The 19015-nt window shown below is 38.4% G+C and overlaps 1 protein-coding gene across 4 annotated transcripts in view; it reads left to right on the top strand.

The window, feature by feature from the left end:
* LOC145488979 (atrial natriuretic peptide receptor 1-like) overlaps nucleotides 1-19015 on the top strand; it is a 50840-nt gene that overhangs the window by 8352 nt on the left and 23473 nt on the right. For 2 of the 4 annotated variants that reach the window (XM_081467852.1, XM_081467851.1), the window contains exons 2-7: nucleotides 7560-7644; nucleotides 10816-11620; nucleotides 14854-15169; nucleotides 17529-17908; nucleotides 18063-18195; nucleotides 18281-18367. In XM_081467852.1, the coding sequence (XP_081323978.1) occupies nucleotides 11225-11620; nucleotides 14854-15169; nucleotides 17529-17908; nucleotides 18063-18195; nucleotides 18281-18367 (1312 nt within the window). In that variant the 5' untranslated portion in view covers nucleotides 7560-7644; nucleotides 10816-11224. Of the gene's footprint in view, nucleotides 1-1960; nucleotides 4818-7559; nucleotides 7645-10815; nucleotides 11621-14853; nucleotides 15170-17528; nucleotides 17909-18062; nucleotides 18196-18280; nucleotides 18368-19015 lie in introns of those variants that run through there. The other 2 variants (XM_081467853.1, XM_081467854.1) reach the window with 2 other exon arrangements.

The following is a 19015-nucleotide window of genomic DNA, read 5'->3' as shown; positions in this document are numbered from 1 at the left end:
GTAGCAGAAAGGTTAGATGATTCTGAAAACATCTACCACTGCCTACTGTCGCCAGATTTGATCCGAAAAATATTTTGCAGCTGCGACTGAACAGTGGAAAATGTCCGCTACCAAAGTAAACTTGAACGTTGTCTTACCGAATCTCCGGTTGCACTGTTTACCAATTTGCGGCGCGTCGCTTTTGAAGTTCGGCAGTCAATATTATTAAAAAAAAACTGCTACAAGTAATTGTGATGCTCTTTCTGGAACGTTTTGTTATATTGAGTGAATAGTTAGTTAACCCTTTTAATTGAGTGAGTTACAGCATTTTAACCAACAGTGAATTCGTCGGCAGCCGTTCGTCTCGGGAGACGATGGTGTAGCGTTATGTCGATGCGGAGCATCGTCTCGAGTGGCTATAGAGTCCCACTCTGGAGTGGCAGTCTGTTGCAAATAACGCAGACGAAGGAGGATGGTGCTACAGCGAATACATTCACTGAAATTTGAAAATAAATGCGATGTGTTTTATCCTCTTTAGTTTTGTCGTAGGTGTCACTCTTACGCAGGCGCTAGGGCATTCGTTTTTTTTTCTTTGACTGTTTTCTTGCCGCATTTTCTGCAATACAACATTTTAACCAACAACGAGTACATTCACTGAAATTTGAAATAATGCGATGTGTTTTATCCTCTGTCTTGTCGCAGTTTTGTCGCAGGTGTTACCCTTACGCAGGCGTAATGGCATTCCTTTTTTTTTCTTTGACTGTTTTCTTACCTCATTTTCTGCAATATGTGTATTTTTTTTCCGGTTTCTGCTTCATCATATTTCGTCGTTTCTTTTATATTACATCGTTTTCGCATGTGATAGAAACAACTAGTTCAACACTACCTCACTTTGTAAGGTCAGTTATCTTTTTCTCCAGCTTCTCAGCGGTCTGGAATCCTAAATCCTTGCCTCTGATTGGTGTCGTTAAATGGCGCGCTCCAACGGTCCAGATTTTCCCATCCGGATCCCGAGTACGGACCGTTCCGAAATCTCCAACTTAAGCAACTTTTCAAGCTTTTTGTTACTCCGTAAAATAGCGTAGAAATGGCGTAAAAATAGCGTAAAATGTTAACTCAGTGTCACATGTAAAATCAGGACTATAAATTCTGCAAACATTATCGCTTTTTGTGCCCGAACGCGCACGCCAGGGGAAAAAAATTAACAGGTCATTTGCCAGCCATGGTCGTCCATATTGGGTAAAAGTGTCCTCGATATTGAGTACGGACCTTCAAGATCAGACCTCGGGCACAGTTTTTTTCCAATACGGACCTCCCGGCCGGCAAATAATATATATGTCTGCATACGAGCCAAGTGGCCCATCAGACCGGTGACCCGGACCGTCCGATCCGGAGTCCTGCGTGCTAGCCATGAGGCCACCGAGCCTCCACTCAATACTTTATAAGAGTCTTTATTTCTCTTCCAGGCTAAGAAAATCACTTTTATTTTTTTTAACTGTTGAGAAGAAGCATTGGTACATTCAGTGGAGTTTCACAGGAAGAACGTTCAGTAACAAATTAGAGACCCCATTCTGGCAAAAAGACTTCCTGCCCCTTTTAAGTTAAAGGCAGGTGTTTCGGCAGAGGCAAGGGGGAGTTTTTTTCTTAATTGCATGTCATTCATTTGTCGTGAATTCTTTCCGGTAACGAGGCTCAAGCCTTTTTACGTTATCAGTGAGACAGACAACCTACGCACTTCCCACCTGGTTGTTGCTTTTATTTTCTCATTAGAACGCGGCAAGATATAGCCTTAGAGGCTGCCAGTGTGGAATTTGTCAAGATCGGTAACTTGTTTTCCCATCTTTTACTGTTCGGGTGTTTGTTCCTGTCTACATTTGTTTTTCCTGTTGGGTTCGATAGACGTGAGTTGGCTGAAGTTGCTTGCATGCCGACGTTAGAATTAACCGTTGTTGGTGGTGTTTCTCGTCCTTGAAGGCGCCTCAAGACGATTAATAAAGCAGCTATTTTAGTTTGTTTTTGAGATAAGAAGAATTTAACTTTCATGAATGTTTTCATTGGCTAGACGGGCAGTTGTGCTTCCACCTTGATTAGAGGCAAGCTCACTGATTGTCACTGCGGTCGTTTGCTTTTCATTTGATTAGTCTGTGATAGTTATCCGAAGGCGGTTTATTTACATATTCATAATTCGTCCTTTCGTTATTTGAATGTGTTCCTTTGACTTCTTTTTTTTACCGCGGTTTATCAGGCAGATGACAGATAGAGAGGGAAATATTCCATTTCTACAGAAATTTTTCAGTTTTTCTATCATTAACGTATAAAAGTAGCAGCCCACTGTTGTATTTTGAGTCTCGTGGTTAGTAACAAGAGATGCAGAAACCATCAACTTTAGATTTTCATTGTAACCATTTTAACCAACTTTTTTTTCAAACAAAATACTATTTCACATCTAGGTGTATTTTTGAACATTGCCAATAAGCAATTCATTTATGAATGCTATTGTCTGCTTTAGAAGCAAAACAAAATTAATACTCAACCCATGGCGACATTGCTAGAACCCTGGATTCAATACAAATGTTCTTTTCTCAGAAAAAAAGTGTTTGTTTCGGTGAGGTCGAGTTGTCCTGTTGTTGAATCGATTTTTCCACCCGCCGTAGGTAATCGTAGGAGTGAACTGTAAGTATAAAAGTGTCTATACATGGCATGAGTGGTTGCAAATCTCATGTCGAATTCATTGCATTTGCAGAAAGTGATGTTGTTGCAATGGCAAAACGCTGATTTAGTTTACCGTATGATACATGGTAAACTCGTCTTTTGACCCGTTAGTAGTTAACCCACCCATGTTTATTAAACATTTTCGTCTTGCAATGGTAATGAGAGACAGCACGATTCCACGTCACACCGGCTCTCGAACGAAAGCACCGGTCATTATTTTATAATCATAAGTTGTCTGCAAGCCGACATAAAAAGAAAAAAACATGATACCAGATGGTTGTTCAGAACCCGATGAAAAAGAAAAACAGTAGCTCAGGAAGAAAACATAAACTAAAATGAAATGACAAATACTGTGCGTGTGGTTTTAAACAAACAGCGAAGACCTCATGTACGGCTTTTCTATTTTCCAACGCTGGAGAAGCTGTGAGTATATTTTTACAAGTAGCACCCTACTCAGCTTTTCAGTTATTAATTTTGGGATTTACGTTTCCTTGATTTGTTGAGAACAACGGAAAAAAAGATATCAATCACATCAAAGTTGTTCAAAATAACAAACCGATTTATAATCTTTATCGAAATAAGAAAACGTCTTATATATTTTCAGATAAAGGCGAGTTCAAATTGTTGATGAGATTTCACCTCCCCGATCGATTAGAAGATAACTGGTTTTCGAATTTTGCCAGAAGAAAAATTTGAAACCTTAATTCCCTGTGGTGATTTGAGAAGGCGGGCAAGAGTGAAAAACATCGACCGGCAAAAGGGGAGATTATGCTGATGCACTTCAAAATTCTCTTTATTGACATCAAAAGAATATATCGAAATCGGTAAAAAGAATTTTTGTTTCGAGGTAAAGACAGAAAGATTAACGTTATGTATTGTTTTTCCTTTCTTTTAGTCCCGAAAGTAGCAGTGTGAGATATGAAATAATCATTTATTGCGCTCCTTGAAATATAAGCTTCGTTTCAAGCTGCAAGTTTTAATCTAAAATTGTTTAGCGGTGAGTATATCATGCTTTTTGCTGTATCAGTCACTCCTTGGTCGTTTTTTCTAGAATAATCTGCCTGGTCAACCCATGGTGAATTCTGTTTTAGCTGTAAGTAAGCGGTTTAATGTTCATAGTCTGTTTTAACCATCGAGAGTAAGAGCATTGTGTCAGTAGTCTTCGTAGTGCAGCTTTTTTCCTTTTGTTCTAGCGTGCTTGAAAACTTGAAAGATCAACGAAACTCAAAGGCTTACGCTTTTCCAGTTGAATTTCGTTTCTTCGTTTCTTTTTTTTTTCTTGGCGGTTCGTTTTTATTTTCACTTGTGTTTGTCGATTCTTTCATGGGAAAAGTGTATAATAATTTGACTGACGTTTCTCGTACTCGGCTTAAGAGGCTAAAATATATCGCTTATCACAACTAATTGACGATTTCGTTCGAAAGCAAATCACTTAAATAAATGTCATTTATGTTCAATTTGAACGACAAATCTGATGGTGTATAATTTTTGCCATCTTGTTTTGCTGGAAGGAACACAGTCATTCATATGTCAAATAACCTAGGCATTTGACCCTCGCGTTTGGAATTTTAATTTTTTGTTTTTTCACTTCAGCTTTCTGACATGAATAAGTAAGTACTTTACAGTTTCGCTGCGGAAATTGTCGAATTGTTAAGGTGTTATCGAAAACTGATTAACAAAAGCGAATTTCCATACGCCTAAACTAACATATTTTGCCTTGGCGTAGCTTTAAATTGAACAAAATAAATCAAGTGAGAAATACTCAGTCCGCAGTTTTTCAGATGACTCGAAGCAGTGAATCCTCCAGGACCGATTTTTCATAATTCATTGATGAATTACAGTGCATGTTTAATTTATTTTAATATTTAGTTTATTTAAAAAAACGCATACAATGGCCGTCATATGCCTTTGTTATGCGGATGCTAAATAGACCAGATGAAAATTATTACTTTTGGTAATCAGTATAGTGTTCCAGCGAAAGGTGTTTTCTCGTCGGGCAAGTCTGAACGTTGTAATGATGTGATTATTTTTTGGTGGAAGAGGAGTACTGTGCTTGAATATCCAACTAGTGAGGGATAGTGTCTCTTCAGTTAAATCCTCTTCGAAGTTATATTTACTTACACGTAGTAAGTATTGCACGTTTTTATGCCGTTTTTCTGATCACAAAATTCCTAGTTCTCGCGTAATCATATTCATTCTAACAAATTTCTATAATGCAATCCTTTCTGACGGTATCGTACCAGGTTTATTTCGTTATTTTAGTAAAGGCAATATTAGCATCTTAGTTACGTCATAGCATTATCACGTTTGAATCACGGTGTAAACGAACATGACATTAACACACCCAAATGAACGAGACGTCGAGCTGTATCTATCTGTTTCGATCGGATTTTTTAAGCAGATAAAAACGAGCTCTTCGGTGTTTGAAACATGGGTCAAATATTTGGTGCAGCTCAAATGTGTGACTTATTTGCATAATGTCACCGAGTTAGTAACGATATAAATGTTGCCATAGTACCCTTGGTAAAAACTATGGTTTTGTGCGCGATGTTTCGGCAAATCACCACCAACGGTAACTAGGGAGATCGCGAAAATAAAAGCTGCTTTTGGGTAAAGAAATTGTAAAACGTGATAATAAGGAAATGTTAACTAGTAAACAATCTCCTGCAAATGCAAATGTAGAGTCCTGGAAAATCGTTAAGAGTCTCTGTATTGGCGGAATGGTGACAAAGTTGTTTGATGTTAAAAACTAATGCGAGGATCTGAATGTGGGACATTCGTGTTAATCTAGAACTTTGTTGATCTGTCGTCCCCACAAGCCGTGGTCTGTGTCTCAAATGCAGTGACAATACTTGACATTTCTCAAAGAAAAGAATTTCACCAAGTCAACAAATAAATATTTCATTGTTGCTGTATAATATTGCGTTGTACAACATACAAAGGAATGAAAAGTGCTCATTGACTCGGAAAAGTGGTTGAATCCACTTACAGTTTAATGGCAAGGAAATTGATTTTTTTTTTAATTTTGAAGACAATTGGTGTAAGGCTGTTATTTGAAGAAGCGTGAGGGCCGTATCGATACAATATTGTTCCAGTTCAAATTCTGCAGGCTTACGAACAGGGTCGATCTATATAATCCTGTAAGAAAGTGAACGAGATCAGAAGCGTGTTCGTTCTTTTCCAGTTTCGCTGAAAAACAAGAGAACCATTTATTCTCAGTGACAGCCCGCAGCAGTGTCAACAACCTTGCCTTCGTGTATTTTTAAGCCATTTCTCTCAAGATGATTCCGAAATCATGATCTAGAAGGCAAGGTGCGGTTTCATCCAGAAACGTCTTTCTTTTGAACATAATGTTTTCCAAATTGACAAATCGGCAAAATAAATCGCTAGCGGTCTATACCACGGATCACAAATCAGAATGCGTATCTCATCGTGGAACAGTTCGGCAAATAAAGATGAAGTTTGTCGATTAATTTGTAGCGCTTAGGGTCTTAACCCTGGAATGACCCCTCCCCCTCTGTATAGTTATGGTCGTGTAATGAGTCGAAGTATTGTCAGCGTTAATTTGTTTAGTTAGAAATACTACCCTTTGGAGTGAAAATGGATTTGCCCCACGTCCACAATACAAAGAGATTCTGGTACCTTTCAGGAGTTCCGATGACCCTCCCCGCCAGGTCCTTTTGGCGGAGTCCACTTTTCCCCTCCGCTACATTTCCCTCAACCCCCCTCTTATAATAATGTTGCAGTCCATGAAGATAATTTTCCTGGCGGATGATTTCCTTCATTCTCTTCACCTGTTCGTTTAACAATGTATTGATAATGTAGGAGAAGTCGATGTTGATCAGTTTTTGTTAGGTTATTCATGTATGTATTGCTGAACAGTCATTGTTTAAAAAATGTTCATCTGCATGTTCATATTTCCATTTCTAGTTATATCGAGTCTGTTTTATTTCAATTTCTAGTCACAATCATGGTATGAATCACAATAATAGTTATATTTAATTTCGCAAAAAAAAAAAAATCTCATGACAACCGAGAATGACACTCTTTTACAAATTACTTTTGTAATATTTAGCAACTTTCATCAACTACGGAATCAAACCGTGGATGGGTTAAATTAATGTAAATCGTTAGTAAGAGGTCATCAACACTATTTCATCAATTGAAGGTGTATTTCCTGTTTTTAGTTGACCACGTTCCGGTGACACTGTTTATTTTAGTGATTAAGACTGGTGTTCGAAGACGAACTCTTAAAAGTACTAGAGGAAAATGTAATCAATCTTGTGCTAAAAAAGCGTTTAAAGTTGCAAGCTTGCCCCCGCTTTGAGGTAGCTTGCTCTCGGTAAGTTTCTCCCCATTGTCCAATATAAACATCCTACACTGATAGATTCAATGTTTTGAGTGGTTTTCCGGCAGACGGCATTAACTCGAATAACTTTCAATGGCTCACTGAGACCAGCCTGTCCAACCCGGACAGGAGTTTGACGTTTATTTACCATTACAGGTGTTACGCGATATACGTATTTAAGTGGAACAAAAATAATTTTTCGCTCATAAAATATTATATCCGATCAAATAGAATCATTTGTACAGATACGCAAAGCAGGAAGGATCATTCGATGCTTGTTACCTTTTGCTTGATTGCTTTTAAATAAAACGACTTAAAATCTTGGGGCTTACTGAAAGTTGAGCCATGCAAGTTTAGTGTAGACAGTCGTCTACAAAATGAAAAGGTTTGTTTTTCCTGATTACAAAACATTTGTTCGCTCAATTTGCTTTCCACTTTATAACTCATCCATTTCCTATGATCATGTTCACGCCAATCAACGTTGGCGAGTTTTTGACATTTTTGTTGTATTACCTGTCAGGTCTTCAACACGTACGGGAAGTCTTATAATATGCAGGTGCATATCTCAAACCTTCCTAGCTACAGAAAGCAAAATTAAGATGCTGGTGAGTATTCTTGATATTTTTTTTTTTTTGCATTATCTCTGCCGATATTTATTTGAACGCTTGGTCCTAAAATAATTCACACGTTGTTTAAAATTTCGTCTTTTTTCGTGTGGAAATTTTTAACAAGTTATACCAACGACGATTTCATAATACCTTGCTCGTGTTCATGACAGGTTGTAAAAATATGCGATATATAAGTGCAGTCGTAAAAAAATGACATCTTATCTCTTTGATAAGATAGTTATATTACATCTCTAATATATAGCTCTTTTCTGTCGCCTATGTTTTATTTTAAAGCAAGGGTAAGCGATTTACATTTGAAAGCAGGTTTTCTGTTTATAACTTGGGAGGCGCGAAGAATATACTCATTTTCTAATCCACCAGCTACAGTCACTCTCAGAAGCTGGTATTTGTGATGCCAATCATTCATTCAATCAGGTACCAAAATTTCACTAGGGTTTCAAATGTGAACAGGTGAGGTTTAACCAAAATAGGTTGTAGTTAACTTGGTCTCCTGCTCCAAATAACACCATTCTAAGTTGTCATTTTGAAGAGGAACATGCGGCAAAATGGCGAGAGAAATATGCGTCGGTACGGGTAAAGACAAAAGCATTTTAAAGAATAACGACGCTGGACGAGGGGAGAGTCGGTGGACGAGAGATGGACAAGAATTTACTTCAAAACGCACGGCTATTATCTGTGCAACAAAGTGGTAGCGAAAAATTACATCTTCGGCATGTCATTCTCGTTAGATCTTTCCGAGTTTCGGTTTTATCCGGCCCAGACCTCCCTCCACTTTCCTGCTTACCGCCAGCTGCACCCAAGAAATAATCAAAGTAAGCTCTTACCTTGATAATTTCTTGCTGCACTCGATTCAGTGCAAGAAACTTCAGGACATTTGACGGCGGTCAAATAGAGGGCAGAAGTTTGCAGAAAGAAAAAAAAAATTGAATTAAAAAATAAGGTCTTTTTTCACTGTTCAAAGTTCAATACTTTATCAGTATCCCGCTAAGTACAGTTTTGAATCCTTTTCTTCAAAAAGGTCTAAGAGTTTGAAAACTGGACAATGTGGATTCGTCGTCGCCATTTTGTTAAAGTAATTTCTTCGGATGCACACGTAAGGAGTATCTAAATTTAGAAACTGCCTTAACTTGTTTATTTGAGAAAATGAAAACATACTTATTGCACTAAGCAATCTTTTTAGAGATCTCTACTAGAATTGTTTAAACCTTACTCGAAAGCAAAAGAAAAACTGCTTGAACTAGGTCAGGTACGGACGATATACACTGGACTCATGACTAGAATAGGAGCTAGTGTAGCGTTCTAACTGCATTCATTTTCTATAATATCAATTGACGAAATTCCAATTAAAATAACCAGGACTTTGCTTCTCCTTGTCGAATTTGGGGCTGTTTGTTTCTTTTCATCCGTTCAGTGTCGTGTGATACGGTATGTTTTATCGATTTCTCCACTTGTGCACGCTGGAGGGAAAGGAAGGAAAATGTACCCTTATATTTGAATGTTGAATTAAACGTAACACAAAAGTTCGGTAGTTTGCAAGTGTGGATGGCAGGCCAAATCGTATAAATAAAGCTGCGTTTTCAAATTTCTCCGCCGTAGTGTGGATGCTGCCTAAAACAGGCCGCCCCAAAGATAACTAGTCTAGGTTGTTTTTGAGATATAAGAAGAATTTTAATTTTCGGAAATGTTATCTTTGGCTATACTAGCAGTTGGGCTTCCTCCTTAATTAGAGGCAGCCTCACTCATTTCTTCGGCGTAGTGTGGACGAGACCGTTTATTATTCGGTAGTTACTGATTTCTTTACCGTTCCTTATCAACTTGAATAGCTACCTAAAACGGTACTTAATCCACAAGTGTTTTTATCAGCTGACAAATCTGCTGTCGTATATCCTATTAACACTATGGTAAAATCCCGTCTGATTTACTTCTACGTCTGAAGTGTACATTTAAAAATTTAATTTGAAAAATTTAATTTCAGTGAATACTGACTACGCTGCCTTGGAAATAGTGTATTGAATTTTCTTCCTAATTAAATAACAGAAAATAGCGAAACAACAAGCAGTTTGCATGTCGAAATAATAAATAACAGCTGTTGAAAAATGCCACAAAAAATGAAGTTCGCCACTTTGTTTGTTTTTTTGACTACAATATTTTGCCAGCCTTGTTTCATTTGCCCTTTTTTTTTTGTAATTTGTCCACTTATCTTTGCAAGAGCAAAAATTTTTGATATCTGGAAGATTAACATTTTTTTATAGATAGCTTAATGTGTCTTAACTCCTGATCCGTTTAGTCTTGTACTTCAATGGTTAGGTAAAATCTTCAAAGTTGTGAACATTATATTTTAGTCATTTTTCGTATTCAAGCTCTGTCGCTTCGTTTTCGTGTTACAACTATTTTATACACGCTGCATATAGCGGAATCATAAAAACATTGAGATTTCTTACCCTCGGATATGGACTGCTTTTGTTCCGATTCTAGTATAGAGACACAAAAACAATATTTTAATTGTTCGTTTGATCTGTGCCGATACGTTTGTACAATGGTTTTCTTATTGCATTAAGGTCAGTGTAAGCCATAAATCATCGGCACCCTGCTACTCTTTCATCCGATCGGAGAACAGTTTTTCTGAAGTAAATGTAATCCTAATATGTTTTCAAACCGTTGTTCTGGTAGCTTCTAACACTTCCTGTTTTCAGCTTTCAACTTTCTTTTTCCTTCTTTCCAAAACAGATTGTCTTTATTTTCTTGCCCTTAATTATCTGTCACGTTTCTGACGAATTTATTTACCATGCACAAACACCGCTCTCCCGGACCGTTCATTTATTGCCAAGCCAGTCAAAACGCAATTGTTTCGAATGTCAAAATGCAACATCAACAGTCCATATATGGTCATAATTGACACAAGTGTTTGAGTTTGATTGCCTAGCTGTTACACTTAAACGCATTTTTTAATATATTCTGGTTAGGTACACAAACACGAACATCACACTGTGGTTGATGGCTATCGTAAATTTTCTTTCCCGGATGCAATTTTCATAACTGCATTTAAATCCGTCTGGAAAGAAAGTTTGTATTCCGTTAGGTATTGAGTCTTTTTCACCACTCAGCCTTCTAACTGCTTTTTCCTTTGTCATTCATTTCCATTTACAGGAGTTCCAGAAAATTGCTTTTGTAGCTCGATTTGAGTGCACTGAAAAAACCATTATGTGCTGGTTTACAAGGCAGTAAAATAAAAGCAGAGCACAATAGTAAAACAAGCAGCACTCGACTAGCTTCGGGGATTTCGAACGACAGGATTGAAACAACTGGATCCCGATCGCTTGGTTCATCTAGACGATCTTTTTTTTCTGACCTCCACGAGGAACTCAGGGAATTGACGGTAAACTGATATTGGAGAGTCTTTGAAGTGTGCGAACAAGCGCCGGATTGACAAGGACGCGCTGAGCAGATGAATGATCGCAATATAGGAACTCGCTTTCCTCCGTTTAAAGCCAATTTTCCACGGTTTTAAAGCACATTTTTAACCTGGTGCCTTAAATCTATCAAACCAAAGACTACAATGCCTCGCTCAAGGACTACGCGTTTGTACGTCGTTTCACTTGCGTTTATCGTTTCCACATTAGTATTTCTTATATTGGTGTCTGTCACCGAAGCGGATTATACTGTAGGCCTGCTAATTCCCATGTACAAGGCATATTACCTACAGAAGGGACTTTATTACGCCTCCGCGATTAACATCGCTATGGACGAAATAAACAGGCAAGAGAACCTTTTGCCTGGGAATAACATTTCTTTTATTTGGAACAATACTGATTGCGAGGACGAGAGCAAAACCATACGAGCGTTAATGTATCAGATGTACGAAGCCAAAGTCTCCGCAATCATTGGACCAGGGTGTACTTGCAACACGTCGGCCAGAAATGCAGCCGCCTTCAATGTACCCATGATATCTTACGTAAGTACACATTTTCTGTTTACACGTTTGATAGTGTTTCAATATCCAAGCTTATTCATGTCTTTGTCAAGCAATTTCAACACGAGTTTCCATTAAGAAGTGCTGGTTAAGACCAGCTTTAACAACTTTTTCCGTTGACGTTTGTTTAGATAAACTCTTTCAGGCCTTTAATAAATGCACGTTATGCTGTATTTCACACGGCTTTACTGAAGCACTGACGTGCCACATGTACCGGAATCGAAAGAACGCAGAACAACATTTTCAACCGGTACACCTGCCTTTACAGAAAGCACACTATGCGACTAGCTCAAAAATCTCCTTTTTTAGGCTCCAGAAAACATTGCTGAAAAAAAATCTCTTATTTAATTAAAGTTCCCTGGCAGATGTCTAAGCTATGTCTACCTATCTTGTCTTTGCAATTTACTATTTTCTTACGCTTCTAACTATCATTGTTGAAAGTCACCTCAGGGTGCCAAATTGACAAGCCTTTCAGCTTTTCTCTGATATAGTGTTTTCACTTATAAATTCACCATGGTGCACTTATTAGTTATTTAAGCATTGCCGCAATTTCTTTTTTCTTTTTCTTTTTTTTTCCAACTACATAAATTTAAGTTTGGATCAAGCCGAGAGGAAGTCTGAAATTGTTTAGGTTGTGGGAGCGGACACTGTTGTTAATTAGAACATGAGGTAAAGGTAATTAAATTGATAAAAGGAATGAAACTATAAATTCATGGACGTGTTTAAGGCAGGAGGGCATAGAAAAGAAAAGATCTCCAACCATCAGCAGACTGGTTGTCGTGTAAAGCACGATAAATCTTTGCTCTTTATTCTTTCCTGTCTCATAAATACATGGAAAGTGCCGCAATGCTTGATGCTTTTATATAGAACGCACTGAAAAAGGGAGAAGAAAATTGCTGTTCTGGGCTAGCTTTCGAACTGTAACTGTCAAGGGGATATCTTAAATATATTTTGAGTATTGAAGACTTGCGGCTGGAGAGGAAAAACAAAGTAAAGTTTATTTTTCTCCTCCGACACAAATTTAATGAATTGCATTATCCGGCGGTAGTCAAACTTCCTCCGACGGGCTCACACAATGTTTGATATTATATTTATAATCCAAGACCTACATAAACGTTCAGAAAAATCACAATTTGTTTCAAGCTTCATTTCAGTTTAGATACCGTTATTAGTTTTTCTTTCATATAGGGTGTATTACGTATGAATGACAATGGTTTTATCTGCACTAAGTGAAGCCAAACAACTTTGTTCCTTTCAGGGAAATTAAGCTCGATGAATTAATTTTTAACATGAGTTCTGAGAATTTCGCGGTTCATCAACAGATTTGATTTACTCTCATGGTTGTTGTCACCTGTCCGCTTAACCATTCACTGTTGGAGTGAAGAGATTAAACTATGCTTCGGGCCTTTTTTCGGAAAACAACAACGAAGGCTGAATTATTAATGTTGCAGCTAAATATATCCTTGTGTGTTGTCATCTTTTTCTCCTGCCTTAAAGCTTGGAGAAAGGCGCGCTTAGCATGTCGATCCGGAACGAAAATGTAATAAACTATGAGACAACAAGCACACTTATATGAAGAAACACAAGAAGAGTTAAATTATCTTCAATGAATACCTTGAGTCCAGTGAAGATTGCAATCTACAAAACAGTCTCCAGGCTGTTGGGAGTTACTCTTAAAGATATTTAACAGTTATTTGACGAGGTTGAGCAAAATATCGTGATTTGTCAATGGCAAGCAGATCAATTATTTGCCGAAGCCGAAGCCTGAGGCAAATAATTGATCTGCAAGGCACTGACAAATCAAGATGCTTTGCTGTAAACGAGTTCAATTATTGTTTTATCGTTCGATCACCAAGTTTGTTTTCATATTTCAATCACTCTGACAGCCCAGGGAAGCGATCTGCCTTTTTTTCACACAAGAGCCCGATTACAATTACGCATGAGTGGAATATTATTTGCAGAAGACTATTTACAGCAAAACACTTATTATGATATTACGCATGAGCAGACCATCATTGGTAGGCATTAGCTGAGTATGTTACAACCAGCGAGGTACACCATGCTTGATAGTTTTTCTAACAGTTTTGCCGTCGTCGTCGCCGTCGTAATCCAATCCCCAAACTCTACTTTCTTCCCGCCCTTTTTAGAGGTTGAACCTTGGCGGATAAAAAGAGAGTCTAGGGCCTTTGGGCAGTTCTTTGCAGGTCACGTGGTGGGCTTTCGGCCAATGAAAAGGAAGGAAAGTGCATTGAATGATAATTCACTTTATCTCGTCGACAGAGGAAGGCAGCAGAAGACAGTTACAGGCAAGCTCAGCGCAGACACCATTAAACATAATTTACAATTCCTCTCACGTGATTGTCTGGGTTAGATTTATTATGAGCTTATTGACTGATCAGTGGATATCATTTGGTCCAAGAGCATGCATGCCTGTAAAATAACCCAGAGCTCATTATTTTCTGATCCACCCGACCAAACTGTTTGGTCAGTACGAGAGTTCTATCATACCACCATTGTTGAGCTTCAGTGGTTTAACAGAACTTTCTGAAAACGTCTTCGCGCATGTCCTGAATTGCGCTTGCTAATCAAAATGCTGGATTCAATGTCAAGGTGTAAGGTAACTAGCTCACGTCGACCCTTGCGGACCTACACCGTTCATCGTGGTGCTGGTTTCAAAACGATTGCTTCAGAGGGTCAGTACGGTGGTATGAATGACATTTCAACAACCTAATTATATAACAGTTCCTTATACACAGTGTAACTCGGTTAAAACGGACACCAACACAAAAGCGTCCATAATGTCTGAGTTTCCGTACAAGGCGGACACTCAGAGTAAACCTCACAGAGTCATGTTTTATCGATGTAGTGGACTGATGTAAAGGGCTAGTAACTTTGCCAGCTAGAGTACGTCACTAGGGTCAAAGAATGTCCGTTGTCCATATTTACCGGTCTGGTCCGGTGTTTTTATTAAGCGGGCTGATGAACGAGAAAGTCGAACTTTTCTTCAGGACAAAAACAAGCTCTCCCGATCCATAGTAAGCGGCTGTCTGTAGAAGGGGGGTCCACTTTATTACCTACATTTGTATTGTTACAGCGTAAAGTTTTTCAGCCTTAATTGACAATCGGAAAAGATTTGATCGGCTAGGATTCGTACTTTTCCCGCCAGTGATTATTTCTCGACGTCTTTCATTTGTGTTTCTTTTTGGTCTCTACAGATGTGCAGGAGTCCAGAACTTTCAAACAAAGAGCTTTATCCGACATTTGTAAGAACTTACGCCCAAACTACAAAACTTGCCGAGAGCGTGTTGTTGTTACTCGAGAAGTTTAGCTGGACTAAAGTGGGCATCTTGTTTGAAGGAACCAGCAACTGGGAAGATATTAAAGACAACATGAAAAAGCATCTGAGACTGAAAGGGATTGAACTCAGGGCCGAGAAAGAGCTTCCTAAATCGGATGATTTTGATAAGAGTCCAGAAGTACATAAGCCTGTTATCAAACAGATTTTGAGGGACATCAAAGATCAAGCTCGCAGTGAGTGTATTTGTAAATAAATGGTACTGGACATGCAAGAATCAAAGCACAAATGGATCTGCAGTTCTCCTTCATTATGGAAGGATGACAGATACACTTTGTTGATCACGACTTAAGGCCAAGTAATACAAGCAGCATGCACTTTCCTGCAGCTTTTCGTGCAACAATGTTGCTTTGCAAGTTAAAAAGCGTTAGTGCGCTTATAAACCACATCTGTATTGGCCACACCCGTTATGCAAGTCGCGGCCAACATTTTGCGCGGATGAAGTAAGCTGGATTTCAACTTTGAGCATTATGTTGCTACAACTTGCAGCACTTTCCAACTTGCAAAATAACTTTGTTGCGTGACAAGTTGCAGGGGAAACTTGCTCGTATTACTTAGCCTTTAAGCAGCTCTGTTTCCTCTTCCGTCGCCTCGCTTCCTTCTGGTATAAGGAGATTCATGCTGACGTCATTGTTTACATTTTTGCTCATTTGCATACGGCTTTGCGTACAGAAGGACACATGTTAGATATGAATTGACTCCAGGCAGCTAAAGAGCTAGTGAAACTTGATACATGGTGAAATTTTTAGCTCTCTGGGTGTAATACTCAAGGAGAACGGCGGTCTTTCAAAAACTGCAAAATTTCTGGGTGGCAAAGGCGCTAATGAGCTCATACATTCTTTGTATAATTTTGAAATTTTAAACCTGTGTTGCACAAAAATTATTTAATACATCATGCTCATATTCATTGGTAGAGTTAGTCGTACTGACCTTTCAGTATTCAGAACTGATTTATGTGTACCTCCATCAGCAACTGAATTGCTTATGCTAATGAGGCAAATATTGTAAACAAAGGTTCTCCTATTGTTCTGTAGGAGTTTCTTGTCGAAATTGAATGGTTTGTTTTTGGAAGAGATGCTCTTGGGAAACATGGTGTATCCTTAAGCATGTTTCCGACGTAACCACCGGAACCTTTCAAAATGCATGCTAGAGTACTTTCTGATTCGACTAGAACAATAGCAAAGAGAAGCAGGGGACAGGAAAGAGTATACAATGATGCAAAGTACATTCCATTGGTTGGTCTGCCACTGACCGATTGTCAGGTAAACGAGATATCTGATTGGCTACAGGGTGGGCTAATTAACAATTAGATTATGAGCTCGAGATTTCTATTGCGTATTAGGATAAATCTACTTGCCTTCTATCACGAATACTGCTCTCTGATTGGCTACGCTACTCACTATCTATTCTGTGATAGACAGTGAGTAACGTAGCAGTGTGCGCTTGTTAACAAAATGACGGCCGCTTCTTGGCATTTTCGAAGTGTCTGTGAGTAGAATTTAGATAAAGTTTTGAAAGACTAGCAGATTTATACCAAAACAATTAGATTATTCGCTCTCGATTTCTATCGCGTGATAGTTGACGAGTAAACTATCACGCGATAGAAATCGAGAGCGAATAATCTAATTGTTTCTCGAGCTCATAATCTAATTGTTTTAGTATAAAACAATCAGTATAATCTAATTGTTTTAGTATGCTTAAGGATACGCCATGTTGACCAGGACGTATCTATCACTCAAAGAAATTGAGAGCGAATAATCTAATTGTTATAGTATAAACCTAAAATTAGGAGCAATTTATCTAAATCCTCCTCACAGACACCTCGAAAACGTAAAGAAGCGAGGCCCATTTTGTTAACAAGCGCACACAGCTACGCTACTCACCATCTTCAACAGAATAGACAGTGAGTAGCGTTGCCAATAAAAGAACGGCATTCGTGATCGGACGCTAATAGATTTATAGCAATTACCGATAGAACAACACACACTTTATTGCCAAAATAGGAAAATTCTTGATCACAAAAAAAAGATAATTGAAACAGAAAATCATGTAAATTCATCCAGAATAACTTAAAAACTAATCGAGCTTGCCCTCTAAGGATCCTCTAATTGTAAAATAATGAAAACCTCTTAAATGTAAAGAGTCGATTCTCCAAAGAGTGAACTTCCTGAACTGATCTACTAGTGACTTATTTATTGCTAAGTTACTTTATTTATAGATATTTAGTGACTTAATGATTTATTCCGCTTCCCTATTTATTGTTGCTGTTTTCTTTTTTCCCCTTATTTTATCTCCTTACTGCTCAGTTCCCCTTTTAAGCTTTATTGCCAACCAACTTCTTTATATAAATAAAATTTAATTTCAATCAGCTCGATTAGCTTTTAAGTTATTCTGGGTGAATTTACCTAATTTTCTGTTTTGATTATCTTTTTTTTTTTTTTTGTAACTAAGAGTTTTTCTAATTTGGTAACAAAGTGCGTGTGTGTTGGTTTAATTGATGATCTCCTTAATTGTTATTTTCTTTTTTATTCATAGTCATAATCATCCTCACTGAACTCTACCTCGCTCGTAACATGCTCATTCCTGCCCGCGAGGTCGGACTCACTGATGGAGACTATGCGTTCATAATGTTTGAGCTCGACCACGATGGAGTCTTCAGACATAAGGAACACCCAAGTTCTTGGTTTACCATACCCACAGATCCAAGCGATCCCTACTTTCGCTGCAAGTTTCAGCAGGCGTTTGAATCCGTATTGATGATAGCGGTAAATGTAAATGAAAACAAAGAAGGAGAATTCAAAAAATTTCAGCGTGCCGTTGTGAAGCGCTCTCCAGAAAAACCTTTTCCCAACAGTACTATCTACGAAGGGCATCTTTTTGGTAACCCAAAACTACCCCTTGCAAACGCAACTCCGGTAAGTTCATAAGGGGCTTTTTATTCATTTTTTCGTTTAATTAAATCTATCTGAGATCGCCCAAATTTAAAATAATAAAAATAATCCCGTAGGCTTTGAATTGCTCATGCTCAAGACAGGATTAATCCTTTTAACAAAACCTTTTACTCGACAGCCTCCGATATTTGCTGCGTTTCTTTATGACGCAGTTTACCAGTATACTATCGCCTTGAACAAGACGCTCGCAAACAACGAAGAACCCAACGGTGGAAACATCATTTCCAAGCTGCTAAATAATGAATACAACAGTGAGTCAACGCCTTTCTTGTGTTTTATTATTAACTTGCAATGCCTTAAGGGGACATTTTTCCTAGAACGTATTACTCTTTCCAGGTATTAGTGGTCAGCGAATATTTATTGACAAACATGGAGACGCTGAGGTCGACTTAACTCTTTTGGACATGCGATGGGAATACTCAAGTAAGTCGAGAAAGAGGTTATTGCTACATGCAGTGTTAATCGTGGTAGAGCGGTTTTCAATCGAGTGTCGTAAAACCAAACGCAGAGTAATCACTTTAGCCAATCACTTAAAGCCTGGTTTTCACTGGCGACCAAGCAGAATCACAGGCACAAGCGCAAACACGATAATTCTTATTTCACCGTGAAAACGGCCTTGACGTAGGCATGAGCACAAGCACAACTACAAGGATCAAACTTTTTTTCTTTTTCTTGTGCTTGCGCTTATGCTTGCGTTTGTGCTGCAACAAGTTTGCGCTCAGTCATAACACAAGCACAAGGATATTTACCACACGTGGTTATGTTTGGCCAATCAAAACACTGGATCCAGATTACCTCGCGCTTAAACAGTTAGTGCTTACGCTTGTGCTTGCGTCGCCAGTGGTAACCAAGCTCAAGAAACGCACAATCCCACAATTTAGTCAAAACTGAAAGCAAACTTATGTAGCTGACCCAGTGCTCAGGAAAACGTGTGCGAGCAAGAGCAAGTCATGATTGGTTTTGGTTTTTCTTCTGATTGGATGATCGTGACAAAGTGGCACGAGTTCTTTTAACCAATTACTTAAAGTAGTAGTGCTAAACCAAAGCAAGTGCGAATTACTTTTGACTTTT

Source organism: Orbicella franksi, chromosome 6, assembly GCF_964199315.1.
Source record: "Orbicella franksi chromosome 6, jaOrbFran1.1, whole genome shotgun sequence".
Lineage (NCBI taxonomy): Eukaryota > Metazoa > Cnidaria > Anthozoa > Scleractinia > Merulinidae > Orbicella > Orbicella franksi.
This window is presented reverse-complemented; position numbering and strand designations above follow the sequence as displayed.